The sequence below is a fragment of the Trichinella spiralis genome (genome assembly GCF_000181795.1).
Source record: "Trichinella spiralis strain ISS 195 chromosome Unknown Scfld2, whole genome shotgun sequence".
Taxonomy (NCBI): domain Eukaryota; kingdom Metazoa; phylum Nematoda; class Enoplea; order Trichinellida; family Trichinellidae; genus Trichinella; species Trichinella spiralis.
The window spans coordinates 926055-938601 of NW_003526941.1; the positions used below are offsets into that span (position 1 = coordinate 926055).

Genomic DNA, 12547 nt, shown 5'->3' on the forward strand with positions numbered 1-12547 from the left:
ACCAGTCAATCAGTTTACATAGGTTTTTATACTTTCTAAAGTAGAAAGAAGCTTTGGATTTCATCAATACTTTGCATCAAAAGTCAACGTCGCATACTAATTTCATTGCATCGCTTCGTTAACTTGATTAATTATAGATGAGTTGTAAATTTTTCAATTAAAACTAATTGAAAAAATATTTCCCTTCAGACTGTTGCACAAGAGATGCTTTTTCAATTACCGTTTGCGCTTGTTTTAGTTTATTCAAACACATTCATTTAAACTAATAACGACGCAGCTGTAACCAGTGACGAAGTTCTGATAGCAATTATATCAAATATCAAATAACATAAAATGATGAAAATCTAAGAGATAAGCGTAATATAATTATGAAAGCATACTACAGCAACATCGTCAACACTATGCAGATGTCAGTTATTTGTTCCTTAATTGTATGCTCATTCCACGGCGTTCTGCTTGCTTTTGCAATTTAGCTAGTCTGTCCTAATAATAATGATATAACTTACAGCCAATATTCATTCTTCAGGGTAAGTTTGATCGAAAAGAAAGTTTAACATAAATTTACACTATCAGTCGATAGAATATATTAAACCATAAGTAAAATAGTTTTCAGTCAGAAAATTTCAAATGTCAAAATATTCTTCAAAAATTCAATAAAACATTTCACGAAAATTGCTAGAATATAATAAATAGCAACAAACGGACAATTTAATTAATAGCAGTGGCAATGCGTTTCTCGTGCTTCGCAGCATGAATGCACTGAAAGCTCACTTTAAAAAATTTAAAGTTCAAAAAAATTTCCAGGTCAATTTTTTTTTCTGATTTCATTGTTGATTTGATTCAAAAATTAATTAGGAATGCATGAGGAAACAGCTTCTTTAAGATAGATTGCAACATTTGCAATGTAGAACAGCAATGCTAATTTTGTTTCCTTCTTTGCCATTGTACTAATTAAATTCATGAAAGCAACAATACTGACTCATTCATCATTAAATAAATAAAAACACACACACATATGTATATATGTGTGCTTGTTTATTTATATATTATACATAATTTGAAAATTTATTCAATATCTAGGTGCTCTTAAAGTTTTGCATGCATGCATTAGCAGTTAGTTGGCGAAGCGTGATGTAAAGCTTTTGACTAAAATGTAGTTTGAAAGATTGTTCAGGCATTGATCCTATCTGTGTTCACCTAGCCTCAGTGTGATAAGAAAAATAAATGAATTGCGAGTGAAAGCTTTGCAAATCAGACGTTATAAAGTCAGCGCCCATTGCACTTGGCTCGAACTAAATGCAATAATTGATTTTCACAACTTGTGAGAAAAGTGTTCTGAATGAGTGGCCCTGACTTTTTATCACATACAACAATGCAAGCATAATTAATTTTTAAGATTTCCAAGTGCCATTGTTTTCCAGAAAAAAGGTAAGAATGACGGTGTTTGCTTTGAATTTCATTTCATCTTGAATCAATTGAAATTTCTCTTTAAAAAATCATTACTATATATATATATATATATATATATATATATGTATATACTGTTTCTAGCAATGAATTCTTTTGTTTGCTTCATTTTCAAAATTGATCAGCTAAATTGCAGTTTTTTTGCAGGTTATTGTTGTTGTTGCTACTGTAACTGAAGACTAACGACCGACCAACCTGTAGCTAACATTATGGAACGCAATGATTGCAAAGATTTAAAAAATAATCTTAGTATGAAAAACTGCAAAGAAACAAACTCTGGAAATATGACAATTTCAGAAGAAAAAGTTACGAATAAAAGTTTCCTTTATGATAATTTGACAACACCAACGCAGCAAGCTTACTTTCATCATCTTCTATGGACACATCGCTATGCTACATTTGTCTATTGTGCAGTATTTTGCAGTTTTGGCATGGGCATTGCATTTCTGGGTCCAACACTTTGGGATCTTGCCTGTCAAACATCAACACCAATTCGAACTATGACTTGGGTATTTTTTGTGCAAAGTCTGTTTATCATGCTTGGCAGCCTTTCAGGAGGACAACTTTTATATTTGTAAGTATAATAATTTCAAAAATATAACAAAAACTGAATTAATTTTATCTTAAATCACGCTGACTTCACTGACAAAACAGCAGCAGCGGCAGCAACAAAAACAACAATATTATTCACCATTCAAAAAAAATTATAAAAAGAAAACATCTCAACGTTTCATATTTAAAAGCAAATGTTTTTTCTAGCTTTCATGCTTCACGCATTAATTTATTTTGCATGGCAATGGTTTGTCTGACGCTCGCCACCATTCCAACCTGTGGAACTATATACTCTTTAGCTACAATATTAGCAATCATGGGTATTCATCTTGGTATAATAGACACCACAGTTAATGTTTCCATAATAAATTTGTATCAAAAGCACGTTGCTCCTTTTGCGGCGGTAAAATTATACCTTTTACTTTTATTATTTTTCGTGTTGTGGGAATTTTCTACAAATTTTCAGACTTTGCACTTTTGCTATGGTTTTGGAGCCTTTTTAAGTCCGATCATTGCTGGACCGTTTTTGAAAAATTTCGACTGCACTCAACTAATAGACAATAGCACATCAAACACCAGTTGGATAGAGCAATCTTTTCTAAGCGCACAGTGGGAAGAGTAAGAGAAAGAGAAAAAAGTTTCCAACTAAGAATGCTAATCAATAAAAAAACTGTTCAACTGTTTTATAGAATTGTACACAATCAGCCAACAAATATGGCTGATGTTCAAGAACAGCTTCAAGTGCACATCGCTTTTCAAATTATGGCTGCTTTACAAGTTCGAACATTATATATATTGCAAAGTATACAAAATAATGAATCAACGTTAGTTATATTATTCTAGGTTCCAGTAATTCTACTTCTCATAAGTCTTGTCTTTAAAGAAAAATTTACCCAAAAGTCTACTGATGAAACATTTTTCACGACCGATTATCAAAATATATCACCGGATTCAGGTATGGAAATTTTTTATCTTCACAATATAAACTGATTAATTGCTTGTTTGTTGTTCAATAAATAAAAAGTAAACTTAGAATTTTCCTTCAATTCAGAATTTTAACTTGCTTCAAAACAAAAAGTCATCACAGTTTGTAAAATCAAAAGCAATCTGACAATAATTACAATAATACGCGGCCGAAAGTTCTACTGGGAAATTGAAAATGGAAAATATGAACAAAGCAATAAACCATACAAAAGAAGTAGAAATTTCAAAAGTGAAAGCAATAATAAAGTTTTAAAATATGAAAACACTTACCATTTTGAATCAGTTAAAAGAATTTTGAAAAATGATGAAAAACATTTTGAACGAAAGCGGTGTTATAAAAGAAGCATTCATCAAAGTATCAAGCAGTGAACAAACAAGCAGGCTGTTGTTGCATGCACTGATAAGGAAAGAGTGGCTTTTCATTGTTTGCTTTCCATTATAAAAGTTTAACACTTAATATGAACGCACAATGATGCAAATTTTAAGCCTGCCTTATCTTAATTAATTTGCATAACTTGAAAATCATCCTTCGAAGGATTTGAATGTTAGAAAAATTGAACTGAAAATAGAAATTATGAATAAAAATGATCAATTAATCATATATTGAAGAAGAATATGTACAATTTTTGAAATCTGAATAGAATTTTTTCACTACATGCTAAAAGAGAGCATTGTTTTCAGAATTGACGGAACTACTGGACAGTACATCGGTGAATGGCAAAATTGTTATTGCTATGGCAGGCCTGATTTTATTTTTCGCTGATGGATTACAGGTATGTTTGTAGTCGTTGAATGTATTGGGGGTATGCTTCTTTGAATTGGAACATTTATTATTAACAGGCAATGTTTGGTTCTCTTATATTTTCGTACAGTCGACTTACGGTGAAAAATTTGCATATTTCTGAAGCAGCTACGCTGAACGCATTATTTTGGGTAAACAGAATGGCGAGAGAAACGTTGAAAAGAAAATTCATTTATTTTAATTTATTTCACTGTCAAGTGAATTCATTATCATTAATTAATTAATTAATCATTCACTTCAGGGCTCCTTTGCTATTGGACGAATCATGGCCATCTTCTGCACTATACACATAATTCCAATTTGCCTTCTTTTCATCAACATTGTAAGTAACTACTAACTGCAATTCAAGCAAATCAATTTCCTTTTTTCTGGAGGTTAGGCAGTGGGGGTGGGGGGGTTTAAGAAGACAAACTGTGAATACAAAGTAGCAAAGCAAACAAGCTACAAAACTGGCAATCCGGTCAAAACTGAATTCAAATATTCATTGAAATTTTCAAGCTCGTGCAAACAGTTAGTTAATCCTGATCTAATGACACGGCAACTGATTGCCAATTAATTATCGGATCAAATTATCAAGAGCTGTTTGAATGTTGGCAAAGCTGCATGCAATAGCTCAAGAAATGAAAAGAAAAGCAAAACTTTTATCCACCTAATTATGACAAATGAATGGCACGATATCCTCTAATTGTAGCTTAATAATTAATTATCAAGTATTTGCATTTGGATGAGGTTGTGTGCAGAGGAATCAGAAGGTCGAATCAGAAGCTATTCAACTTATTGACATTGAACTCTAACATTTAAATACTTTTAACAAAAATGCTTCTTTTGTATGCCTTTAAATTGTACAAAAAATTGCAGTAAAACTACAATAATTTTTATCACTGAAAACACCTGAGCAGCGAAATTGGTTAACTGTTTTTTATAAGTGATTGACAAAATAATTTATGGTCACTTTATAAATTGGATAAAATTATAAAATAGAAAAGAAAATGACACCAGTACATTTCAGTGGAGCTAGCAAGTTAGTCAGTCAGTCAGCTAGTTAGTTGTTGGTTAGTCGTCAGTTGGTGTAGAATTGTGATTTTGTCATTGACACAGAACGATGAAAGAGAGAGAATAATGGAAACAATTTTTCCACATAAAATGAATATATACAAATTGCTTTAATCAACCATATCTGCCTACCATTGAAAGCTGCAAATTGTTCACGGTAAGCAGCAAGTGTATGTATGCTTTTCAATTCAAATTGTATACGCACTTGTTGTGCGCATGAAACGAACGATCAACAGTTGCAAATTTCTTGCAGACTCCTGCCTGCAGGTTGAGCACTTTTATGGAGACGACCTCGAATCGAGACGTGCTTTGCACAAATTGCCAAACAAAAAGAACCACTTGTTGAAGAGGATTGATTCTCTTTTTTCCCCGTTATTTGTGCCCTTCTATTTTTTCAGTCTCTTTTTATTCGTATTCTTATTTTTTGTTCTGGCACCGCTCAGAAACAGAATCTCACGTCAAGGTCAGTTTGGAACGAGGCCAGGGTCCTGCTCTTTTGTAATTGTCCCATCGTCCACTGTTGACCAAAGTACGTTAATTTGTTTAGAGGGCAGCTGAGGTCAGCAGTGATGGAGAAAGAGACTCTGATGGAGAAAGCAGATAGATAGAAGAAGCTTTTCGCGCTTGCACTGCAGTGCAGTAGCGGCCGCCTACAGTAGTGGCCAAAAGTAGTGTTTGCTCAAATAGAGGGGTGTCGTGTTCCGGCGGTCAATTTACGGACGACTTGATGATCGCTTGTATACAAAAGGGTTGTGATTGTTGGGACGAGGAGTAAAAGCCGAGCGACTGACTTGAAGCGAGAAAATATTTGCCTTCTCTCAAATGAACAACAACCGTTCGTTGATCAGCTTTAAGCAGCTGAGCACACAGCCCCTTCATTGCTGCCTTGGCTCTGGTTAATCGTGGCTCAACTTCAGCTAGCTTAGCTGAAATATCAAACGAACAAAATCAATCCACTTTTCCACTCACTACTTGTTGCTAGTATAAATTCATGCATATTAAGGGAAAAAAGACAAGAACAAAAGCTGAAAAGATGATAGAAAACTTTCAAAGGGAACAACAGTTACTACCGTACCGTATGTGTATTCCGTTAAAAGTGATTCATTCCGCTTGTCGAACTAAAATGAGCGCTCGAAATCTCTTTAATTAGCATTATTACACAGTGTGTATGGAGTAGTAAATTGTGAAACGATTGTGTAAACATGCTAGCCTTTCGCTGATGCGACTGTGTAAACATGCTCACCTCCTGAAAACTGAAGCTCCTGAATTAGCCAAAGTTAACTAACTAACTGACTAACTGACTGACTGTGATGATGATCATTGAATCAAATGAAAATTCATGGAAACAGAGCAAATTAATTATAAATGAATTTTCAAATAAAATTCAACGAACCACAGCTCTCAATTAATTATTTTTCAGTTTCTTCTGAATTCTGAATCGGATGCGTAGTTTTTTGTCCAAAAGAAGAAGAATAAATAACTTTAACAACAAATGTGAAAATGAATGATAAAAAATTATCTGCTGATGCTTCTTCTTTTAATTCTTCTGATCCAACAGGTCCACTGTTGAACAACCGCCGGAAATTGATTGATATTGAAATTGATTTCCCCGCTTGATAACGTTCTTCGTTTCATTTCTTCACATATAAAACTACTTGTGCAATAAGAATTCAAATGGAAAATAAGCTCATAAATAAAAATTTGCAAAAATCCAACAAGCAATATACATACACATACATATTTTGTCTCTTTCTTGTGCATATAATTTTCCGGCTTTTTTCATATTTGCCAGTTTATTGATTGACTGAGAAGAGCTAGTTAGTTAGTTGGTTGGTTAGTAATTTGTGGAAATTTACTTGTCCAGTGGAAAATTTGTCATTTTCAGTTCGGCACCACGTTAGCAATGCTATTTCTGGCAACGTTTGGTCACAATCGTGCGGCGCTGTATTTCGGCACGAGCATGGCCGGTGTATTCATTTCGAGCACTTACCCGATGGTGATTAGCGTGGTCGAGCAAAGAGCTAACCATGTTAGCCGTAAGTTGTTATTATCATTAGTCAATCAATCAATCAATCAGTCAATTAATTAATTACATAACAAGAAAGAGCCTTTGCTGTTTGTTACCCGTTGATTTGTTGTTACCCGCAGAAACGGCTATCAGTTTCATCGTAGTTGCCGCAGCCATTGGAGAAACGCTTTATCCGGTTCTAGTTGGTCATGTATGAATGAATGAATGATCAGTTCATATAAATAATTAACAAATACATAAATTATTTATTAATCGATTAATCAATTAATTTGTTTTCATCTTCTTTTTTCCATTCAGCTGTTCGACAGTTACGGTTGGTCGGTATTTTTGATCTTCGGCAGTGTTACCTGCGCCGGCATGATTGTAGCGTCGCTTGTACTTCGACAGTGCGCATTCAAGCGATCAGGTTGTTGTAATTTCATTCTATTTATTCAATTCATATTTTTTTTGCACTTGCGCATTTGTAATTTGAATTTATTTGGGATTTGGGAAAAATTGTCATCCAATTTTGTACCTTTTCAGCGGATCACAGTGACCAACGACCGTCGTCCGCAGCCAGCTTTACAACAAGTGGCGACGATCACGATCACCATCACGGAAACCAGTGGAAATTGCCACTGCTTGAAGCCTCGAAAAGACCGTCGAAAGTTTACCAAACGGCCACCGCCGGTGAACAACAAAATTAATTTTTAACTTTTTTTTTATTTCTCACTTCTCATCCGTCATCATCGCAATATCGTGGCATAAAAAATGCAAAGCAGACTATGGATGACCATCAGAAGCTGACCGACCGACCACCAAGCAAGCGGCCACAATACGAGCGCACGTCCAACTGACGTACTGACAAAACCATTATTGTCACATGATAAGATTTTCAAAAATAATAAAAATTACCAAGAAAAAACAGAAATAATAAGTGTAATAGCAGTATCAGTAATAATAATAGTAGTGTAGTAGTAGTAGTAGTAGTAGTAGTAGCAGAATAGAAGAGAAGCGCACAATTTTGTGGTCGTCGTCGTCAACAACAAGGAAAAAAACATACGCAATAATAATAATAATAATAATAATAAGATAACCGCCGTAGGCTAGATAGAGGACCAACATACATAGAAACAAACAAACAAATAAACAAACAGATCGTCTTGTCCATTGAACAAAAAAGGAAGACAGACGATAAAAAAGCATGGAATGCGATGAAACATCCTGTCCAGATAACGCCAAAACATCCGTTGTTGGTTACCCAGCTCGCATTAATTTTTCTCTTCTCCTCTCCACAGATGATGAAAATTATCAAATTATTATTACTATTACTATTACTATTAGTATTGCTATTGCTATAAGGCACAATGCAATAACGGAGCACTATTTAGCATATATATTTGAAAAAGAAAAGAAATAATAAGTAAAAATAAAACAAGTTATAACAACAAAAGAAAATTGCAAAAAAGAAAGAGGTTTTTGAAAAAATGGGCAAGCAAGAAAGAAAAAGATACGCGACGAATGAGAAAAGTAAAAATTATATCAACCGTAATGTGTGATTGATGATGATGCGAGCGTGAAAGCAAAATTGCGAAAAAAAATAATAATTACCAAATTTTGAAAAAGTGAGGAAAAGTTTCACACGGAAGGAGCCGACTCACGTGGAATAAATGCCGATCGACCGACGTCGATTGGAGTTTTGAAAGTTGCGGCACTGTTGGCCGCAGCAGCGGCATTAGCTTGGGCGTGAGCAACTGCGGGACCACCGAAGAAGTAATATGCGGCTGGATTTGCCGGCCAGGTAGGGCTGCCGATCATCGACGGCGGGAATTGGAATGTGGCCGCCGTTGGCGACGAACAGAACAACGGACTCAGCGGTATTGGGCTGTTGACCGAGTTCCAAAAATTCAACGGACTCGCCATATAGGGATTCAGACCGGTCGGTTGGAACAGCGGTGACGAAAGAGCAGCACCGACTGCCAGTTGTTGCTGCAACTGGACAGCATGCGACTGACTCAACGCGGACAGATTCAGCGGATAAGGCTTCGGTTTAGCTGGTCGCTTTTTCACCACCGGGCTAGCAGGCTTTTTCTCGCTTTGCTGCTGCTGTTGTTGTCCATGAGAATGATGATGACTGTTGTGATGATGATGCTGATGATGATGATGATGATGAATACGATTATGATGATGGTGACTGCTGCTGCTGCTGCTATTGCGATCATCTACCTGATGATGATGATCAGCATCGAATACATCATCAGCACTAGTAGTGGTAGTTGTTGGCCCATCACCACCAGCACCATTGGCAACATTAGCTGCGGAATTTGGTTCCAACTGGTCGCAGTCCGCTAATTCGACAAAACTCGACGGTCTACGTTGCTTTCGACTAGGCGACTGTGTATCATCGGTCGTCGTCGTCGTCGTTGTTGTGGCTGTTGCAACGCTGCAGCGTCGTTCTGTTAAATTAGTAGTAGAACAAGGCCGAGAAAAAGATTCTCCCTCTTCATCACAACAATCCGCAGTCGGTGATCGTTTCCTCGTACCGACAGCGAGATCTAACAAAGGATTTGGATTATTATTATTATTAGCATTGTTGTTGTTGTTGCTAATTAAACGCTGTTCAGATGGAGAACAACAACTGGCACTGATTGTAGAAGCATCGTCTTCTAGTTCGTCGTCAGCACCATAACCGTTGATATCAGCCGGGGCAGATCGACTAGCACAGGCCGCGGCAGCGGCTACAGCCGAACTCATCTTCAACAAATAGTTCATCATGTCAGTACGACCATTTTCCGGGAATGCTACAAATTTGTAAACAAACTTCTGGCCCATCACTTTGCGAATAATATTCTTGTCGTAATAATAACGCAGAGCGCGGGATAGTTTGTCATAATTCATATTTGGCTTGTTTTTTCGCAAACCCCACAGACGAGCCACTTCTTGGGCGTTGAGCAGCTTGAATTCACCGTCACTGTTGGTCCAGCGGATAATTTCCGCATGCTCGCTGTTCAACAACAGTTCGAGCAAAAATTGCCAAAGCGTAACGCCAGTTTCCATCATCGAAGAAACTGCCGCAGTAGTTGAACTGTTGCTGTTGCTCACCGCAGCGGTTGTGGTGCTGGAAGCGGCGGCCATGTCGTTCATCATCATCATCTGCACGTACGTACTTCGATGCAGATAGAGGTTGGTTGAGCTGCTGTCTGGTGAAAAAAGAAAAACCAACAAGAAAACACAACCAAACTACTCTACCAAAACGGCAATGCTAAAAAGTAAAAAAAAATATGGAAAATTAAAATCATGTTCAGTTGATTGACGCTGCTCTGACTGAGAACACGCAGAAGAGAAAAGCGCGCAGGTGAATAAATAAAATATCATCGCCAATCAAGATGCAAGATATAATTATATATATGTGTAGTTAGTGAGATTCGACTGTTGATTAACGCGGCGACTGATTGTCAATGATGCGAAAACAAAGCCTATAATAATAGGGATAAAAAAGAGATAATAGAGCAAGAAATTAATGGCGGCGGTTCGCTCTCACGGTCTATAATGACAACTGTTACTTTTCGCTTTCGCTTCTGCGTGTTTACTCGTCCATGTTGACACGGAAGTAACAAACACAGGAAGTCTCCGAGAGGAGTGACTGTCGTTGCACGTGTGCACAGAGATGGGATAAGCTAACTGAAAGAAATTGTACATACAAAATGAGAAAAATTGAAAGGGAGGTAGAGAAAAAAGGGAGGGGGAGGGTGGGTGGAAAGAAGGGACGGATAAAGCAAAAGAGAGAGAGAAAAGAAAATTGAAGAGAGAAAGGGAGAAAGAGCAAGCAAAAGAGAAAAGCGTGCGCATGGATTGTGCGGAATAATGAGAGAAAATCGAACCGGTTAACAAAGTGTAAATAATTGAATTAAGCTGCCGTGGCGTGCAAGCAAAGGCAATCCTGTACAAAGAGTGAAAGCAACACAGAGGGAGCGAGAGAGAGAGAGGCCGGCTTTAAAAGAGAGATGGTGACGACGATAAACAACAAAAAGCAAACGATGCAAGCCAACCAGCAGTGGGCGCTGATGTGTCGCGCTATTTCAGGTCAACACTTATTATTATTTTTTTTTCAATCTCTCTTTTTTTTCTCTTTCCTACCAATGTACGACGACAAAAAGAGCGGATACAGGAAATGACGACGGTGTATTAAGGTCAGTCAAGTACAATGCGAGAAAGAGTTGTCTGTGAAAGAAAGGGAAAAAGCAAATTCCGAGGTCAATGGAGCATGGTCGCAGCTGCTCGGCGCGCCTCCTGTGCATGTGAGAAGTTGAAAGCAGGCGATGATGACCTGAGTAAGTGAGTGAGTGAGTGAGTGAGAGAGAAGCAGAAGTAGAAGCAGAAGCAGAAGCAGTTTTTTTTCTCAGCTGTTCCAATCGTACCACAGCTAGCTAGCTAAATTAATATTTTCATCACTGAAAAAAAAAATCTCCAAACGGCTAGTAGCGTCCTGTGAGTCCGGATGTATACCTGACTGAGCGGAGTGTGTTGCGCAAGTGTTCCAAAGCTTGATGTGAATGCTGAATATTCACATCTTGACGTTTGCCCCCAACGTACAGTACAGATGAGCAGAGAGAGAGAGAGAAAGAGAAACAGCCTCGCTCGCACGCACGCGTGCACGTGAGAATGCCACACCTTCGTCAAATCTCTTGTCGTCGTCGTCCAAACCAAAAGCGTCGAAAAGCAGCAATTAATATGCCGGTGTGCTTCTCTTCCAGATTGTCGTCTGCCTGCTTGCTTCTCGAAATGTCAACAGCAGCAGCAGCGTTAAGCTGAGCAAATTGACTAGTGGGAAGACGAAGAAGGCACGACGTGGCGGTTAGATTAGCCCGTCCGTGTGTGCTGTATGCTAAACCAACCGAACCTGCTGCTGCTGCTACAATAAAATAAAACCAACAACTGACCGTCGTCGCTCTAGCCGTGGCGTTCGTGGCAAAAATTGCCGAGGCCGCACGAGGTGAACATATACACAACCGAACCGGCTCGCACCGATGACGACGAATCAAAATTCTCCACTGACCAGTTAAAAGTCAGTTGCTTTCTCTCATTGGCAATTAATTCTTCTCTTCACAATCATCACATACTTGGACAAACATACGATCAAAACACACATACCTCATCATAATCATCATCATCATCGTCACCACTTTTCAACAATCTTGTCCAACGCACGACGCAATCATTTATACAAAGAAAACACACGAACAACCGCCGCCAACAACAACAACAACAACAACAACAGCATATTTTTCTCCATACAACCAACCAACCAACCAACCAACCAACCAACCAATTTCCGCATAAATTGTGCACCTTCATTAATAACAGCACCGTGTATATATGTAATCAAAAAAGAAAAAACAACCAACTCTTTTTTTATCTATATCCATACGAGAACTTTGAACTCTGAGTAGGGTAATTTTTGAAAAAAAAATAATAAATAAAATAATGATCGACATGCAATCGAAAAGCATGCATATGCAACCTAATTTTTTCTCCATCTCTTCACACAATTCTCCAGTGGGAATATGGGAATAAAAATATTCCAGCTCTGAGCAATGAGCAGCAGTAGTAGTAGTTGGTACGCGATCGAAAAGACAAACTTCCGCTCGAGTTCGAACAAAGACCACAAAGCAGCAAGCAAC

At 37.5% G+C, this 12547-nt stretch overlaps 5 protein-coding genes across 5 annotated transcripts; 2 read left to right on the forward strand and 3 right to left on the reverse strand.

Moving 5' to 3' along the window:
- Positions 1–1751: 1751 nt before the first annotated feature.
- Tsp_02687 (major facilitator superfamily domain-containing protein 4) lies at positions 1752–4490 on the forward strand. The gene is made up of 7 exons (XM_003378967.1): positions 1752–1976; positions 2486–2637; positions 2709–2796; positions 2863–2974; positions 3685–3776; positions 4047–4127; positions 4383–4490. The coding sequence occupies exons 1-7, from the start codon at positions 1752–1754 to the stop codon at positions 4488–4490; spliced, it is 858 nt and encodes a 285-aa protein (XP_003379015.1).
- Positions 4491–4794: 304 nt separating this feature from the next.
- Tsp_02688 (conserved hypothetical protein) lies at positions 4795–5466 on the forward strand. The gene is given in 4 exon segments (XM_003378968.1): positions 4795–4846; positions 5112–5229; positions 5257–5391; positions 5406–5466. The coding sequence occupies 4 exon segments, from the start codon at positions 4795–4797 to the stop codon at positions 5464–5466; spliced, it is 366 nt and encodes a 121-aa protein (XP_003379016.1).
- Positions 5467–5566: 100 nt separating this feature from the next.
- Tsp_02689 (conserved hypothetical protein) lies at positions 5567–6887 on the reverse strand. Its single transcript, XM_003378969.1, has 4 exons — positions 6779–6887; positions 6340–6482; positions 5904–5976; positions 5567–5784 (listed from the first exon to the last, which is right to left on the reverse strand). The coding sequence occupies exons 1-4, from the start codon at positions 6885–6887 to the stop codon at positions 5567–5569; spliced, it is 543 nt and encodes a 180-aa protein (XP_003379017.1).
- Positions 6888–8504: 1617 nt separating this feature from the next.
- On the reverse strand, positions 8505–10016 carry Tsp_02690 (ETS domain-containing protein Elk-1). The gene is made up of 2 exons (XM_003378970.1): positions 9093–10016; positions 8505–8855 (listed from the first exon to the last, which is right to left on the reverse strand). The coding sequence occupies exons 1-2, from the start codon at positions 10014–10016 to the stop codon at positions 8505–8507; spliced, it is 1275 nt and encodes a 424-aa protein (XP_003379018.1).
- A 1526-nt stretch (positions 10017–11542) lies between these two features.
- Tsp_02691 (conserved hypothetical protein) lies at positions 11543–12221 on the reverse strand. Its single transcript, XM_003378971.1, has 2 exons — positions 12018–12221; positions 11543–11917 (listed from the first exon to the last, which is right to left on the reverse strand). The coding sequence occupies exons 1-2, from the start codon at positions 12219–12221 to the stop codon at positions 11543–11545; spliced, it is 579 nt and encodes a 192-aa protein (XP_003379019.1).
- Between the last annotated feature and the right edge of the window lie 326 nt (positions 12222–12547).